The 14,045-nt window shown below is 47.8% G+C and overlaps 1 protein-coding gene across 1 annotated transcript in view; it reads right to left on the reverse strand.

The window, feature by feature from the left end:
- The window catches only part of LOC117354599, a 175,559-nt gene extending 163,306 nt beyond the window's left edge, over positions 1-12,253 (reverse strand). The window contains 2 exon segments of the mRNA XM_033932385.1: positions 6,733-6,853; positions 11,968-12,253. Coding sequence (XP_033788276.1) covers positions 6,733-6,853; positions 11,968-11,991 — 145 coding nt within the window. The 5' untranslated portion in view covers positions 11,992-12,253.
- Positions 12,254-14,045: the final 1,792 nt, after the last annotated feature.

Below are 14,045 nucleotides of genomic sequence, written 5' to 3' on the forward strand. Positions count from 1 at the left end.
TGGAGAGGGAGACGGAGAGATGCTGCTGGGAGGGGAGGAAGGGAAGAGAGTTACTGCTGGACAGGAGGCTGGGAGAAAGAAAGAAAGGGGGCAGGCAGGGAAACAGAAGGAAAGAAGAGAAACAGAAAAAAAGAAAGAAAGGTCAGGGAGAGAGGAAGAAAAAGTTGGGGGAGGGAATGAGGTGTGGAGGAGAGAAAGCATACAGGCTGATAGAAGGGAAGAAAGATTGGATGCACAGTCAGAAGAAGAAAGTGCAACCAGAAATCACCAGACAAGGTAGGAAAAATTATTTTATTTTAAATTTAGCAAAGTGGAGGCAGTATTACCACAGTTTTCAAAGGAATTTGCCCAAATAACTTAATAGTTAACTGGGTAAATTCCCAGAGATGAAAACTTCCCTTCACTTACTATGCACAGTTCTGAATTTATATCTGCTGTCTATATTTTACAATATGGTCCCCTTTTACTAAACCGCAATAGTGGTTTTTAGCGCAGGGAGCCTATGAGCGTCAAGAGCAGTGCTGGGCATTCAGCGCAGCTCCCTGCGCTAAAAACTGCTATTGTGGTTTAATAAAAAGGATGGAGGGTATATTTGTCTATTTTTGTATGCTATAAAAACCAAATACAGAGAGAGACTGAGAGCTGTTGACGAAGAGCTACGTGTGTGTCTTTCTTCCATTCCAGCCAGAATATCAGCTTTGTGTTCAGCCAAACAGGCCCAGGTTTCGCACTGAATAAAGTATTTTATAATTTTTATAATTTTTATTTCATAATAAAGTAATTATAAAATACTTTCTTTGTGTTTATTTGATTCCTATTCAAGAGAATTACTTTATATATAGTCAATATAGGCAGAGAGTTAAATTTTTTAACATTTTCTAATGGTGGTGTGCCTCGTGATTTTTTTCATGAAACAAGTGTGCCTTTGCCCAAAAAAGGTTGAAAAACACTGGTCTAGAAATTGAAAGCATCAAACGTATTGTCTTCTGGACTGTTTTTAATTTACAGTTTACACATATGGATGTAACAGACATAACTACATTTGTTGTAAAACATTTATTAAGATATCATTTCATCCCTACAATTTCTGTGTTCTTAAAAATATTATTTAACGTTATTTAATTTAGCGTGTAGGCCTAAAATTCCTTTGAATACCTCGTCCTCATGTATCAGCAACTTTGACAACATATTTATTTGGCTCATAACTTGCTGGCGCCCGATATTTTTAGCTCACAGTGAAAAAAGTTTGCTCACAACACCCGCCCGCTTAGAGGGAACACTGGGTTGCGTTTTTTTAAGCGCCGACTCCATGAGCAACGACTGGTGTGAGAGTTGCGGTTTATCGAACCCCTTAGATGGAATGGTCCGGTACTTGGTCTCCATCTTAGACGGCACCGCAGTGACTGTAAGAGGGGAGTCCAAGTTTCTAAGGAAGGTTTGTTGTAATACCTTATTCAAAAGAAGGCGAGGAGTTTCCCTCGGAGGAGTGGGAAGGTCCTGTTCCTCGAGGAACTCTTTAGTATATTGGGACCCAGCCATTAAGTCAAGACCCAAAGCTCGTGCCATATCGTGCACGAACCTGGAGAAGGAGGATGTCCTGGCGGGCGGCGAGGGAGTTTGTGACCGCCCCGCCGAACAGAAGGGGTAAGCCTCGCGGGAATACCGCGGTTCCCTGCCAGACCCCGATCCCCAAGAGGCCACCTCTAGGGACCTCGAAGGGGTCGGGGAGCGCCTATGCCCCGAAGAGCCCTTGGGAGAAGCCCCCGGGGTCCGAGGCACCAAGGCACGCCCCATCCGCCTCGGCGAGGAGTCTCTCAAACCCCCTCTCGCGGGGGACCGAAATAGTTGAGGGTTGTCGAGGCGGAGCTCAGAGACCCGCAACGTCTCGTCCCCGAGTGGCGAAGAGCGACCACGTCGTCGAGGAGAACCCCGAGCACGTTTGGGCTTCCTCGGACGACGCCTCGCCCGAGGCCGGCCCGAGGGCGAAGAGCCCCGTGAGGACCTCGAGGAAGAGGACGACGATATTCTCCTCACCCGGCGCACCCTGTCTGGAGGACTAACGCTCCTCTCAGGTTGGGTCCCCGAGGTCGAGGGCAAGGTCGGGGTCGAGGTCGGGGCCGTCCTAGCCCCCGAAGTCGAGGGCACCGAGACCGAGGCCGCCGAGGCCGGTGCAGTCGAGGCCGAAGCCTGCTGCAACTGCTCGATGGCTCCGGACAGCTCCGAAGTAATCAAAGCACGGAGCAAGTCCTGGAAAGCCGGGATCCCCATCATGGCCGGTAGATCCGAGGCCGGGGGGTGCTCCCTGGAGGACGACCTCGGTCTCGAGTATTCCCTCGGGGCACTAGGCTTGGCTACTTTGGCCTGGGCCGCGGACGACCCACCCGCAGTCGAGGAGCCCGAGGATGGCTTCTTCATAGATCCTGGGGCTGAGGACAGAAGCGGGGACTTACCCGAGGCAGGCTTGGTCAGAGCAGCAGGCTTCCATGAAGTCGATGGACGCGGCGAGGTCGAGCATCCCGAGGTTGAGGTCAAGGCCGGGGCCGAAGCCGAGGCCGACGTCGAGGCCTTCCCCGCCGCGAAGTCGACCGCGAAAATCTCCGCCATCCTGGCACGGCGTCGACGGAGCGCTCTGGCCTGGAAAGTCGAGCACCTGTCACAAGAGTCTGTCGGATGCTCGGGCCCTAAACAGAGCAAGCACCACCGGTGAGGATCGGTGATAGAGAGCAACCGATCACACCGGGTGCACTTCTTAAAACCCGTCAAGGGACGGGACACGAAAACCAAAAAGGCCGGATCAAGAACGGCCCGCGGCCGCGGCTCACGGGGGCCCCCGGAGCCGAACCGAAAAAGAAAAATCGCAAATGGTTGTTTTTTTGGGTTTTTTTGAAACAAAAAGCGAAGTAAATAAATCACAGCGACCGAGCAAAAACACTCAGACGCGGTGACAGAAGGCAAGCTATCAGAGCTCAATTTCCACAGGGCTTCTGGCTCCGCGGAAAAAACTGAACTGAGGACCACGAGGTGGGGATGCGCCCTCTAGTGGGCAAGAAGGCATGCACATGCATGGTGCAGTGTAGCAAACTTGAAACTTCAATCAAGTTTGCTTGAAAAGCTGTCCGCGCTGGGGCTCCGTAGATGACATCACCCACATGTGAGAATATCATGCCTGCTTGTCCAGGGATAATCTCCTTTTTCGTATGGATTTTTGTGTCGTTTCACTTTCCGTTGCAATACTAAGAAATGAATTGCTGATATTGCAGCCTTTACTACTATCATATCTTTTCTTTTGCCGGGGGTGGTCTCTATAATTGTCCTTCGTACATACACCAACCCACCTTCTAGTTTAAATGCCTAGAAAAATATTGTCTAAATTTCTCTGCAAGGTTTCTTTTTCCTGCTGTAGTAATATGTAGCCCATCAGTGCAATATAGCTTCTTTGTCCTTCCATGTACCGTATTTTCACATAGATAACGCGCACACGGATATAGCGCGCAAAAAACACAAATTTATGTACAGAAATTTTTATATACCGCGCACACCCGTATACCGCGCATGCTGCCCGACTCTCCCGTCGCCGCCTGACTCTCCTCTGGCCACCCCGACTCTCCTTTCGCCCGCCCGACTCTCCTCTCCCCCTTGAAGTCCTGTCCCCACCCTGAAAGCCTGATGCCCCCCCCGACGTCTGATTCACCCCCCCCCCAGGACCGCTCGCACACACCCGCACCCCCACCCCGAAGGACCGCTCGCACGCACTCCCACTCGCACCCGCACCCCCACCCTGAAGGACCGCGGGTGTGCCGCGGTTGGCTGGGGCAAGAGGGCTTGAGCTCCCTCTTGCCCCGATCGTGTCGGGGGTGCCGCGGTTGGCTGGGGCAAGAGGGCTTGAGCTCCCTCTTGCCCCGATCGTGTCGGGGAGTCGGGACCGCTAAGAGGAAGCAGCAGGACACCGGTAGGAGCTTCTACATGATGGGGGGGGGGTCGGGAGGCTGTGGGGGTGCGAGCGGTCCTTCAGGGTGGGGGTGTGGGTGCGGGTGGGAGTGCGTGCGAGCGGTCCTTCGGGGTGGGGGTGCGGGTCCGTGCGAGCGGTCCTTCGGGGTGGGGGTGCGAGCGGTCCTGCGGGGGGAGTGTGTGAATCAGACGTGGGGGGGGGGGGAACTATGTTAAAAAAAATTTGTACAACGCGCTCACGCGTATAACGCGCAAGGGTGTGCGCGGTACGTAAAAACCACGTATAACGCGCGCGTTATATGCGAGAAAATACGGTATTTCCCCATCCTGCTATGTACCTGAAGCCTTCTTGATGACACCAGGCTTAGAGCCATCTATTAAAGTCCTCTGTGTTTTTCACTCTTTGCTCTCCCTTTCCATATGCAGGCAGTATTTCAGAAAAAGCTAAAGTCTTTACAAAAGGTTTCACACCCTCACCAAGCTCCCGAAAAGCTTTCTGTGCTGCAAGTGTGGAGTTGTTGGCCAGGTCATTTGTTCCCAGATGGATAACAACATCAGTGTTAAAATCCTTAGTTTCTTCCTTAATTATAGTCAGTATTTGCCTGAAACTCCTGGTAGCTGAGGATCCTGGAAGACATTTCACTATTTTGGTCTCCTCGCCCTGTGTTCCAAGGTTAATGCCTCTGATGATGGAATCCCCCAACAGTAATAGTTTTCTGTTTTTGGCTTTTTTATTTGTACTTAGGGTGCGCTTGTTCTCTTGAGTTACCTTCATTGGTTCCAGTCCCACCTCCCTTCTGTTTTCTTGAGTATCGCAGTGCATTAGTGGAGCGAAGGAATTCTGTAGAGGTAATATTAGTGAAGGTGGATGTTTCTGAGTTTCATGTCGCAATCTTCCTAAGCCTACTGTGACCCAGGGTCAAAATCCTTTCTGAGGTATTTAGGAGTCAATTTAATAAACATTACACTTCTCCCTCCGTATCCACGGGAGTTGGGTGTAAAGCCAGACAGCAAAGTGTGAAAAATCGCAAATAACTTCTTGGCTGGCTCTGACCCACCCCCACCTCCCTCCTGCGTCCCAGGAACCTTACCTGGTGGTTTAACGGTGAAGGGGGGCAGAAGCAATCTTCCTATGCTCTTGCCCCGTGCAAAGCCACGTGAGTTCCTGTTGTAGTCTCGAGACTACAATGGGAACTCATGGCAGCCATTCTGATGACGGCTCTGCACAGGGCAGGAGCATAGGAAGATCGCTCTTGCCCTACTTCATCGCTAGACCACCAGGTAAGGTTCCAGGGAGGCTTGGACGGCTTAAAAATAGCCAAAAAATTAAAATAAGATTTTTTTAAAAATCACAAAAAACTGAATCTGCGGATACTGAAAACACAAATTCGGAGTAAGAAATGTAGCTCCTTTATATACAGCTATTCAAAGATATATAGAAGAAGAGCAAGAAAGCAAGACTGATCGTCAATTTTTAAGGGCCTGACTTTATGTTGTTCCCTCTAATATATAGAAGTTGGTTAGGATTTCTTGTATCACTCTTATCATATGGTGATACTGGAGACAATTCTACAGCTTTTGGAGTGTCAGACAGTGCTATAAGCTAAGCAGAGATTGATGACTTACAACACTGTACTTTTCACTGATCTCAAAGACTGCTTCCAGGTACAAGGTAATGTAATGTAATGTAATGTAATTTATTTCTTATATACCGCTACATCTGTTAGGTTCTAAGCGGTTTACAGAAAATATACATTAAGATTAGAAATAAGAAAGGTACTTGAAAAATTCCCTTACTGTCCCGAAGGCTCACAATCTAACTAAAGTACCTGGAGGGTAATAGAGAAGTGAAAAGTAGAGTTAGAGGAAAAATAAAAATAAAATAAACATTTTAACAAGACAGCATTGATCTAAATACTTTGGAAGGTAGAAGAGAGGAGAGAAAGGAATAGAAGCATGATGAAGTGATGAATTGGAGCAAGTAAGTGTAGGAGGAGCGATTGACGTTTCCAGAAAGGGCTTCTTCAGGGAAGAGACTTGGCCGACAGTCCCAGGATGCCTATGTCTCCTCCCCTGAGATGTTCTCCCATCCATGCATTCCCTCCCAGACACACTGCTCGTGCCCCAGCCGCTCCAAGGAGGCTGCCCCAGCCGCTCCAAGGAGGCTGCCCCAGATGAGGCCCACGGTGAATGCAGGATTCTCTCCTCTGCGGGAAAGCCGCCCGGAGCCGACAGTCGATCTTCTTAGCGGATTGCAGGGGGGGAAGAGTTCACACTCTTGGTAGTATCGGGTCTGTGTGCTCTCGGTGGTTGTGGTTGGTCTCGTTGCTGCTTAGGTGTAAAAGCAGTTGATCTCCACTGCTGCTGATAATTAAAAGCAGGCAGATTGATCTCTCCAATGGACTGCAGGGGGAAGATCTTATATGTCTGGCTGGATCGTGGCAAAGGGTTCCCGGTAGTGGCGGCTGGTCCTATTGCTGCTTAGGTGTAAAAAAGTTGATCTTCTTATCGGATTGTAGGTAATCTTCTACAGCCTGGTTCTGACCATTTGAGCTACTCTGTCACTGGGTTTTAGCTCTTCTTCAAAAAAATAGAGTATAATCTGTCTCTGATTTCAAAGGGAGATAACTTGTAGGACATACAAGATGGTCTTATGGTCCCTAACACTGTCAGCTTAAGACAGAGGTTAATACAGAGAGATCCTGGTCACACTTGGAAGTTTCCAGAGCAAAGGAAGTGTAGAAAAATGTCTCGTATTAATTAGTTGAATATTTTAGGCCTTACCTAGGGAGATCAGAGTCTCATAATTCTCCTTCATCACCTCCCTGTAAAGCTCCTTCTGTCCTTCATCTAAATATTCCCACTCCTCCTGGGAGAAAGAGACAGCGATGTCCTCAAACGTCACCTGCATCAGAAACACAAACCAGAATCATCATCGGGCATTATTTAATTTTAAGCAGTGTTTATATACCGCTAAATCATCACACTGGCTTACAAAAACAAATAAAATTTGACTTATACAATGGCCAAAAGTCTAATCAGGTGCTGTAAGTACTGTATTTTTTGCTCCATAAGATGCACTTCCCCCCCCCAAAAAAAAGTGGGTGGAAATAAAAGTGCATTTTATGGAGCGAATATACCCTCTCCCCCCGGTACCTCAAAATTCCGGTGGTTCAGCGGTGTATCAGCAGGAGCGAGCTTTTCGTGCTCCTGCCCCTCCCTTGCTGGATGGCTGCCTCCTCCTGCTGATACACTGCTGGAATTTAAATTTGCCGGGGGGGGGGGGGGGGCTGGAACTGTCTACTACTTAGGCAAGTTAGCATTTAAAGCAGGGATCTCAAAGTCCCTCCTTATGGGCCGCAATCCATTCGGATTTTCAGGATTTTCCCAATGAATATGCACTGAAAGCAGTGCATGCACTTAGATCTCATGTATATTCATTGGGGAAATCCTAAAAACCCGACTGGATTGCGGCCCTCAAAGAGGGCCTTTGAGACCCCTGATTTAGAGCATGGTGCACAATGCTGGAAAACCTAAACGGGATTTGAGCATTTACAGCAGTGGTCTCAAACTCAAACCCTTTGCAGGGCCACATTTTGGATTTGTAGGCACTTGGTGGGCCTCAGAAAAAAATAGTTAATGTCTTATTAAAGAAATGACAATTTTGCATGAGGTAAAACTCTTTATAGTTTATAAATCTTTCCTTTTGGCTAAGTCTTAAGAACAATATTGTAATTTATAGCTAAAGAGACATATGATCAAGAAACTGTTTTATTTGACTTTTGTGATTATGATAAACATACCGAGGGCCTCAGCATGTGCCCGGGCCATGGGTTTGAGACCCCTGATTTACAGGTAGCCAATGAAGCATGCAGTAGTACGCAGAGATGTGGTCGTCTTTTTTATGGTTCAAACTGGGTTTTTTGTGGCAGTAGAAACAAAACAAGAGCAAGTACAATAGCATTTACAGGTTCCCCACACCAACCAAGGACCTGCCACCCCAACTCCCACCCCTTCAAATATCACAAGCATAAACCGTCACAACTCACAAGAAATAATGAGCCCCTCCCACCCACTCCCAAAGCAACAGAAACAACAAAAGCGATATACCTTCCAAGTTATGCAAAAGTAGAATATAACCACCCAGTACCACTATAATTTATTCAGGAATAAACTGCGCCCCCTTGGATGCAACGATTGCAAGTAAGGATCCCAGGTATGCAAAAAGAGAAGTTTGAGTTATCGGGTCCCCCTGACGTAGGGTTATCAGATTTTACTTTAGTAAAATCTGGACCCCCTAGCCCCTTCCACCCATCCCTGCCCTGTTACGTCCCAGTCCCCCTATCCGCTGCCTGTCCGACACGATTTTGAGGAACCTTTACAAAACCTGGACAAAGTGCTGGGGAGGGGGGTTTGAAAAGCCGTCCGGGAAAATCCGAACATCTGGTAACCCTACCCTGGCATCCCTAGCCTCCCAGCTCAACAACTGATGAAGTAAATTGTGCCAGAACACGAGGGGGATCCACCGCCATCCATCTCTGCAGGTACATTTGCATGCTATCAAACACAATTTACGACATCATATTGTGACCTCTATTCATACGTCTAAATGCTGTAGGCACATCTAGTACCAATTGCATCACTGTGCCCCAAATTTCAAAGGGCATGATCAGCGGAATTTTCCATCTAGCCACATTTAAGACAGATCGGAGGCTTTGCTAAAATCTAAATACTGTGCACCACATCTAGCGCACATCCTCTATCCAATTCTCTGGTCACCCAGTCAAAGAAATTGATCAGATTTGTCCGACAAGACCTACCTCTAGTGAATTCATGTTGCCTCCGGTCCTGTAATCCACCAGATTCCAGAAACTTCACCATTCTCTGTTTTAAAAGCGTTTCCATTAATTTGCTTACCACAGAACTCAGACTTACTGGTCTGTAATTTCCTACTTCTTCCTTACTTCCACTTTTGTGTAGAGGGTCCACATCCGTCCTTCTCCAGTCCTCCGGTACCACTCCCGACTATAGAGACTCATTGGAAAGTTCAGTCAGTGGATCCACCAGAACTTCCCTAAGTTCCTTCACCACACACATAGTGCTTTCCAACTTCGGGAGAAGGTGCCACCTTTCCATACACAATATTCTCTTTTTATGAGGAACTCTTTAAAGGACAGTTCCAGTCATATCTAATTCACTAAGGGCTCCTTTTACAAAGGTACGCTAGGGCTGTACGCATGCAATATCGCGCGTTAAATTTCTGAGCGCGCTAGCCACTACTGCCTCCTTTTTAGAAGGCAGTAGATTTTCTGCTACCGCATGCTATAGCACCTGGTAATTTTGTGCGTGCGCTAAAAACCATAGCGCACCTTCGTAAAAGGAGCCCTAAGTTTATTCAGTAGGAGCTTGTTATCAACTCAAATGCAGCTGATATGTCAAAACTACTACTAAAGGATTGACGGTTGTCCTCTACAATATCTGTTTGATATTGGAGGTTAGCGTGAGTAGTAATAACTGTGCTGAAGACTAAAACCATACTGAGAGGGGTGTGAACGTGAGTATTTTTACATACTCATGTTTCCAGAAGTTTGGTAAATAGAGGTATTCCGGCTATGGGTCTAAAATTGGAGGGAGAGGATGTATCAGCCCCTTGACTTTTAGGGCTAGGTCCGAGGTCAATATGAACCAATTGAGCAGGCAGATGGCTTTTTTGTAGTAAGTTAGTAAACAATGTAGTTAACCAGGGGATGAAGACATAAAGGTGTGATGGGCAAATATCCATTGCGCTGCTTTTGAAGGACAGTTTGTTTAGTAGGGGATGCAATTCATCTTGGACGAGTGGTTTGAAAGTGCTCCAGATTTGGTCACCTGTGTAGAGTTCAATGGCCACGAGGTTAGATTGGATGTTTGGATTTAAAGAGAGTGATGTATTACTAATTTCTGCTTGCACGTTCAAATAAGTTTGCTAATTCTTGGGCATTGGGTTAGGTGTTAATGATCACTAAGCATGATCTGGGGGGAAGAAGTTGTATACATTATTTGAAACAGTTGATATCAAAGTTGTAGTTGTCTATCATTGAAACAAAGTCGTTTTTTGGGCTTCAGCTACATGGTGTTTAAAGGATTTCCTTGCTAATTTCCAAGCCTGCTTACAATTCTCAGAGTTGGTTTTTAGCCATTGTCTTTCTAGATAACGCCAGGATTGCTTTTCAGCCTTTACAGTGTCATTAAACCATGGGGACTGTTTGGTTGTCCCGACATTGAGGGGGTTGTAGAGGTGCAAGAGAGTCTAATGTGTGAAGAATAGCTTTGCTCCAGTTGCTTAACTGTATTGTGTTCATGGTCGCTGACTTAAGCAGATGATCAGCTACTTAGCCAAAACTGACAAGGGTCTATTTTACCTCTGCTTTAAGTTTCTTGTTTGTTGACTTGTTAGTAGTGCTACCCATATAGAGGGACAATGTAAAGGAGAGGAGTGAGTGATCAGACCAGAGAACAGTGTTCTCCCCAGAAATTTTTCCAGCTGGGTGGCATGAAAAAATAGCCGGGTGGGACAGGACGGGGAGATCTGGTAGTGGGGAAAATTAAATGTGCACTCTTTTTATTAATTAATTATTTTCCAATGCTCAGGTTTTCTTTTAGCTTCTTGATCACAATTTAGGGGAAGCGTAAAAGGGTGGTTACAGCACAAGTAGAGAATTATGTGCTGACAAAGCAGCATTATCAACATCAGATGTTGATAATGTTGCTTTGTTCAGCACCTTATTCAGTGTGGAGAGGTCCGGAAAGCATGAGGGAGGCGGGGGTGGGTCCGTCGGCCCTAAAATTTGCAATTTTTTCCATATTGGTGGGCAGGTTCTGCTCCTAACTCCAGCAAATATTGAGGGAGAAGTGTACTATGGGATGTATACTAGCTGGTCCAGGTGATTTGCTGCTCTTTAGCCTGTCAAATTGTGGTGTCAGATCAAAAGCGCGCCGGGACAAAGGCGCGAGCAGACAATTGAGCGCAGCGTGGAGGCGCACGCCGAAGAAAATTACTGTTTTTAGGGCTCCAATGGGGGGCGTGACTTTACTTAATACACATCGCGCCGTGTTGTGGGGGGTTTGGGGGGTTGTAACCCCCCACATTTTACTGAAAACTTCACTTTTTCCCTGTTTTTAGGGAAAAAGTTAAGTTTACAGTAAAATGTGGGGGTTACAACCCCCCAAACCCCCCACGCCGGCGCGATTTGTATTAAGTAAACTGGGGGTGCTCCCCAACAAAACCCCCCGTCGGAGCCCCTAAAAACAGTAATTTTCTTTGGGTGCGCCTCCGTCTTGCGCTCAGTTGTCGGCGCATGCCTTTGTCTTCCGCGTTGTTGTCTATGAACCCAAATTGCCTCCAGGCTTTCAGAGATTTGTTTCAGTTCCTATGACTCATCACTTAAGCTTTACCCTGGGAGACAAGAGATTCTTTTTTTCCAACTCTACCCTCCACTCCTTATACCTTATATCAAAATGGGAATCTATTAAAATATTCAGTCCCGCCCCCACCCTATCCACACCCCAATCCCACCCTAGCCCGTGTTGCCTATCGGGGTGGGGCCTGCATTGCCCATCGATGCTGGAGGGGCCCATCGCCGTTTGGAAAAAAAGCAATGTTTGATGCCCTCCTTCATCTGCCCCCCCCCCCCCATTTCGGGCCCTAGGCAAGTGCCTAGGCCTATTGGTTCATCCTGCCCTGCACACTACCGTCTTTTTTTGGTCCCTCAATTAGACGGGGTTTCGGCGGCAATCGTTTGGGCTGCTCCAAGTCGGGCTCCCTTTTTTTTGCCTTGAGCTGGGATGAAAATGTTTTTGTCTGGGGGACTCGGCGGCAAGAAGGGAAGTTTCCGGCCCGCCCCAGGAGGCGCGAAGGGGTCGTCTCCCACGGGGGTGGATGAGCCCTACCGCCAGGGCAAGGAAGTCTGCTGGGGCTGCTTCTGTAACGTCCTGGGTTAGAAGGTGCAGCAGCGCTCGCGGGGGAGGGGAACCTCTTACCTGACCAGAAGCTCCCGCAGCCATTTTGCCAGGCTCTTCCTCTAGCTGTGGGGGAAGGAACAGAACATGGACGACGACGACGACGGCCGTTGGCTGCGGGTGACATCACAAAGAGGCGGAGCTCCGCCGAAGGCCGCGGCCTATTTTCCTGGGCTCCACCCCGCAGCTGCAGAGTCTCTCCTCCTGGGCGGGGCGGAGCTTGTCCGGATTGGAGATCCCCCCCCCCCCTTGGCAACACCAGACAGAAGCTGAACCGGCCAATCGCAAAGCTGCTTCCTCGGGAGGCTGCGCGAGGAGGGAAGAGCCAGGGCCGCAGGCGGTGCTGCGGGAGGACGAAGCTCAAACTCCTCCTCTCCCCGACCCAGGGGACCATTCTGATCAATCAGAAACCAAGAAGAAATGACGTCTCAGCCTTCAGTAGGAAGCTCCGCTTTTCCTTTGTGATGTCATCGGTTTGCGCCCAACAGAAACGTTGTCTTTCGCTCCATCTTTGTTCCGGTCGTTTGCAGATGAGCCAGAGATCTCTCCAGGCTCCAGAGCTCTGTTTCTGCTCTTCCCGGGCCTAAAAAAGAGGCTCCAATTCATGAAAACGCCTGCAGGAGCTTTTGGGCAGAGAAGAAACTGTCCCTATCACCCTGTCATTTTGTGCAAATAGTGCTGCAATTTTCTCATCTGAGACCCCAGGCGGACCTGGGGCTGGAGCACGGCACTTTGGGACCTTTCTGAGAGAGCAGAGGTCCTACAACGGGGGATTTGGGGTCCTAGGTACTTCGTTTAACTCACTGCTGTCTAGTTCAGTGGTTCCCAACCCTGTCCTGGAGGCCAGTCGGGTTTTTGGAATAGCCCTAATGAATATGCATGAGAGAGATTTGCATATAATTGAGGTGAAAGGCATGCAAATTCATTAGGGCTATCCCAAAAACCTGACTGGCCTGGTGGTACTCCAGGACAGGGTTGAGAACCACTGGTATAGTTGCTCTGCTCCTTTTCTGGGACTCTGCATTTTATACCAGTGGTTCCCAACCCTGTCCTGGAGGACCACCAGGCCAATCGGGTTTTCAGGCTGGCCCTAATGAATATGCATGAGAGATTTGCATTTAATAGATGTGACAGGCATGTAAATCTGCTCCTTGCATATTCATTAAGGCTAGCCTGAAAACCTGATTGGCCTGGTGATCCTCCAGGACAGGGTTGGGAACCACTGTTTTATACACACACACACATCTCTCCCTGTTCTGAGCTCCAGCACTGGGAGTCTCCTGAAATAAATATGACCCTACTGTGGGCCTAGGACAATGAATTACTGTATATACAAAGTACACCTAAAAGAAGGGTCCCTGTAGCTCTGCTATGCTCCAGCTCTGGGAGGTCTGACATATAAGACCTATAGACTGTTTTCTACTTTGCCTCTTGCACTGTAACTTATTTAAAATAAAATAAAAAATTTGGAAAGAAAAAGCCTCAGCCCTGCGGTTAATGATTTAGAACTATCAATCAACTTAGAGGGCAATTACTTTTCCGTTTTATGATTGCAATATGTCAGTTTTGAAATGTGTATCCTGCCAGAGCTGGTGTTAGACCGCAAACGTGAGCTAGGATTTAACAGAGAGAGGAAAAATCTTTTTTGTTGTTTATTTTGTTTACACCACAGCACCAGTGTGGTTAGGAGAATAATAATAATAATTTTATTCTTATATACCGCCAAAGCTATGGTAGTTCGAGGCAGTTTACAACAAGAAGAGCTGGACAATCTGTGAAAATAATTACAATGAAGTTGTCAAGTACATGTGGAGAGGGCGGATACAAGTTGAGTGGGAGAAAGTCAGAGTGATAGACACAGTGTAGAGGCATTGAGAACATGTAGGAAGCGTACATGGTAAAGCATTAAGAGTTCTTGGTTACAAATTGGTTGAACAGGTTTGTTTTAACTAGTAACCAGTTCCCGCTAAGCTGCGCTGGCGTGCGCTGGTGCACAAAATATTAGGTCGCAGCGCACAAGTTTCTCGTCACAGCGCAGGACCGGCAAGATTGACTCATTTGAACTTCTGCAAGATCAGCATCGGAAGCGTGCGCTGGGC

Source organism: Geotrypetes seraphini, chromosome 2 (genome assembly GCF_902459505.1).
Source record: "Geotrypetes seraphini chromosome 2, aGeoSer1.1, whole genome shotgun sequence".
NCBI lineage: Eukaryota > Metazoa > Chordata > Amphibia > Gymnophiona > Dermophiidae > Geotrypetes > Geotrypetes seraphini.